General features: G+C 50.7%; 1 protein-coding gene across 1 annotated transcript in view; it reads right to left on the bottom strand.

The window, feature by feature from the left end:
• Nucleotides 1-318: 318 nt before the first annotated feature.
• Nucleotides 319-3,683, bottom strand: part of LOC121344827 (rRNA 2'-O-methyltransferase fibrillarin-like) — a gene marked incomplete at its 5' end in the record, with an annotated part of 6,376 nt that continues 3,011 nt past the window's right edge. The window contains 2 exons of the mRNA XM_041421082.1: nucleotides 319-504; nucleotides 1,083-1,228. Coding sequence (XP_041277016.1) covers nucleotides 483-504; nucleotides 1,083-1,228 — 168 coding nt within the window. The remainder of the gene's footprint in view (nucleotides 505-1,082; nucleotides 1,229-3,683) is intronic.

Here is a 3,683-nt window from a genome sequence, read left to right as displayed (position 1 = left end):
AATTAGCCCCAATTAACGCCTCTAATTAGCCACCCCCACTAATTGCACAAACGCAATTAATTAATTAATTACCACCACAATTATCCATTCTGTCCTTTAGCTTGCCAGGAGTTCATTAACCCCTGCCATTAATTAATTAATGAAATCTAATTAATTACCTGCGGCTAATAGCCATTAATTAATGAACCATTAATTAATACCCCCATTAATCACCCCAGCCCCTTTCATTACCCCCTTAACCACCCCCAAGCCCTTAATTAAACCCAAATTAATTAATTAACGACGCCAATTAATAAATTTTCCTTTATTTACCAAAACCCCCCCGGGCCCCTCCCCCACCCCAAACACCGGAGTCACTTCCGGGTTGGGCCACGCCCACTTCCGCACCAGACCACGCCCACTTTTGAGTAGTGCCGATGTCTTCCGGGTTAGGCCACGCCCCCGCTGCTGGCGCCTCCTGGCGGGCCGGAGGTGCGATGACGTCATTTCTCCTTTGGAGGGGGCCTGGGGGGGGAGGGGGAGGGTGAGAAGCGGGACGGACCAGAATAAACCAGTATAAACCAGTATGGACCAGTATGGACCAGTATGGACCGGAACTGACCAGTATAAACCAGTATGGACCGGAACTGACCAGTATAAACCAGTATGGACCAGAATACACCAGTATGGACCAGTATGGACCGGAACTGACCAGTATAAACCAGTATGGACCAGTCCCTCCTTGTATAGCCCAGTACAGCCCAGTATAACCCAGTATAACCCAGTATAACCCAGTATAAACCAGTACAACCCAGTATAACCAAGTATAACCCAGTACAGCCCAGTATAACCCAGTATAGCCCAGTATAACCCAGTACAGCCCAGTATAGCCCAGTATAAAGCCCATCCCAGTATAACCCAGTATAACCAGTCTAACCAGTCCCTCCCAGTATAACCAGTACAGTCCAGCCCCTCCCAGTCTAATCCAGTCCCTCCCAGCCCCTCCCAGTATAACCAGTCTAACCCACCCAGTCCCTCCCAGTATAACCAGTAGAGCCCAGTCCCTCCCAGTCCCTCCCAGTATAACCAGTAGAGCCGCTCACCGGTAGACGCCGACCACCACGGCGTGGTCCCTCTCGTAGGGCTCCAGCGTCAGCTGCTCCTGCGGCTTCATCCTCTCGGCCGTCATCTTCCTCACCTCGCCCGCGAACACGGCCTCGGCCGGCGCCGTCGAGTCGATGCAGTTCGCCTGGGGACGGGAACGGCCGGCACCGGTTACAACCGGCTTGGGACCGGCCCAGTATAACCAGTCTAACGGTTAGAACCGGGTTGGGACCGGTTAGAACTGGGTTGGGACCGGTTAGAACCGGCTTGGGACTGGATTGAGATGCTTTGGGACCGGTTAGAACCTGGTTGGGACCGGCTGGAGCCGCTCTGGGACCGGTTAGAACCGGTTTGAGACTGGTTAGAACCGGGTTGGGACCAGTTAGAACCGGGTTGGGACCGGTTAGAACTGGGTTGGGACCGGTTAGAACCGGTTTGGGACCGGCTTGAACCGCTTTGGGACCGGTTAGAACCGGGCTGGGACGGGCTTGAGCTGCTTTAGGACTGGTTAAAACCGGTTTGGGACCAGCTTGAACTGCTTTGGGACCAGTTTGGGACCAGCTTGAACTGGTTTGGGGCCGGTTAGAACCGGTTTGGGACTGGCTTGAACTGGTTTGGGACCAGTTTGGGACCAGCTTGGGACCAGTTTGAACCAGTTTGGGACCGGTTAGAATCGGCTTGGGACCAGCTTGAACCAGTTAGAACCAGCTTGGGACCAGCTTGAACCGGTTAGAACTGGTTTGGGACCAGCTTGAACCAGTTAAAACTGGTTTGGGACCAGCTTGAACCAGTTAGAACCAGCTTGGGACCAGCTTGAACCGGTTAGAACTGGTTTGGGACCAGCTTGAACCAGTTAGAACCAGCTTGGGACCAGCTTGAACCGGTTAGAACTGGTTTGGGACCAGCTTGAACCAGTTAGAACCAGCTTGGGACCAGCTTGAACCGGTTAGAACTGGTTTGGGACCAGCTTGAACCAGTTAGAACCAGCTTGGGACCAGCTTGAACCGGTTAGAACTGGTTTGGGACCAGCTTGAACCAGTTAGAACCAGCTTGGGACCAGCTTGAACCGGTTAGAACTGGTTTGGGACCAGCTTGAACCAGTTTGAGCCTGTCAGAACCAGTTTGGGACCACTCTGAACCAGTTTGGGACCAGTCAGAACCAGTTTGGGACCAGTCAGAACCAGTTTGGGACCAATCAGAACCAGTTTGGGACCAATCAGAACCAGTTTGGGACCAATCAGAACCAGTTTGGGACCAGTCAGAACCAGTCAGAACCGACTTGAGCCCAGTTAGAATCAGCTACAACTGGTTTGAGCCCAGTTTAAACCGGTTTGGACCCGGTTAGAACCAGTTTGAGCCTGGTTAGAACTGGTTAGAACCGCTTTGAGACCAGTCAGAACCGGCCTGGGCCCAGTCAGAACTGGTTTGAGCCCAGTTTAAACCGGTTTGGACCCGGTTAGAACCAGTTTGAACCAGTTTGTTCCATGTCAGAACTGGTTTGAGCCACTTAGAACCAGTTTGATCTCAGTCAGAATCAGGCTGAGCCAGTTAAAACCCCGTTAGAACCGGTTTGAGCCAGCTAGAACTGGTCAAAACCAGTTAAATCCCAGTTAGAACCCAATTAGAACCGCTTAGAACCAGTCTGAACCAGTTAAAACCCAGTTAGAACCAGTTTGAGCCAGTTAAAAACCAGTTAGAACCAGTCTGATCCCAGTTAGAACCAGTTAGAACCAGTCTGATCCCAGTTAGAACCAGTTAAATCCCAGTTAGAACCAGTTAGAACCAGTTAAATCCCAGTCAGAACCAGTCTGATCCCAGTTAGAACTGGTTCAAGCCAGTTGCTTTCAAATGCTGTGTACTGGTCCGTACTGGTTTATATTCGTCCATACTGTCTGTACTGGTTTATACTGGCCCACACTGGTCCGTACTGGTTTATACTGGTCCATACTGGTTTGAACTGGTCCATACTGGTTTATACTGGTTTATACTGGTCCATACTGGTTTGAACTGGTCTGTACTGGTCCATACTGGTTTATACTGGCCCATACTGGTCCGTACTGGTTCATACTGGTTTGAACTGGTCCATACTGGTTTATACTGGTCCATACTGGTTTATACTGGTCCATACTGGTTTGAACTGGTCCATACTGGTCCGTACTGGTCCATACCGGCCCGTACCGGTCTATACTGGTCCGTACTGGTCCATACTGATTTGAACTGGTCCGTACTGGTCTATACTGATTTGAACTGGTCCGTAATGGTATATACTGGTCCATACTGGTTTATACTGGTCTGTACTGGTCCGTACTGGTTTATACTGGTCTGTACTGGTCCGTACTGGTTTATATTGGTCTGTACTAGTGCATACTGGTCCGTATTCGTCTATACTGGTCTGTACTGGTTTATACTGGTCCATACTGGTCCGTACTGGTCCATACTGGTTTATACTGGTCTGTACTGGTCCGTACTGGTGGAAGTGCCCCGTACTGGTCCATACTGGTTTATACTGGGCGGTACCTTGATGGAGATGAGGAAGTGCCCCGTACTGGTCCATACTGGTTTATACTGGGCGGTACCTTGATGGAGATGAGGAAGTGCCC

This window comes from Onychostruthus taczanowskii, unplaced genomic scaffold, assembly GCF_017590055.1.
Source record: "Onychostruthus taczanowskii isolate IOZ18803 unplaced genomic scaffold, ASM1759005v1 scaffold682, whole genome shotgun sequence".
NCBI lineage: Eukaryota > Metazoa > Chordata > Aves > Passeriformes > Passeridae > Onychostruthus > Onychostruthus taczanowskii.
The sequence above is the reverse complement of the archived record's forward strand: the minus strand, read 5'-3'. Positions and strand labels throughout refer to the sequence as shown.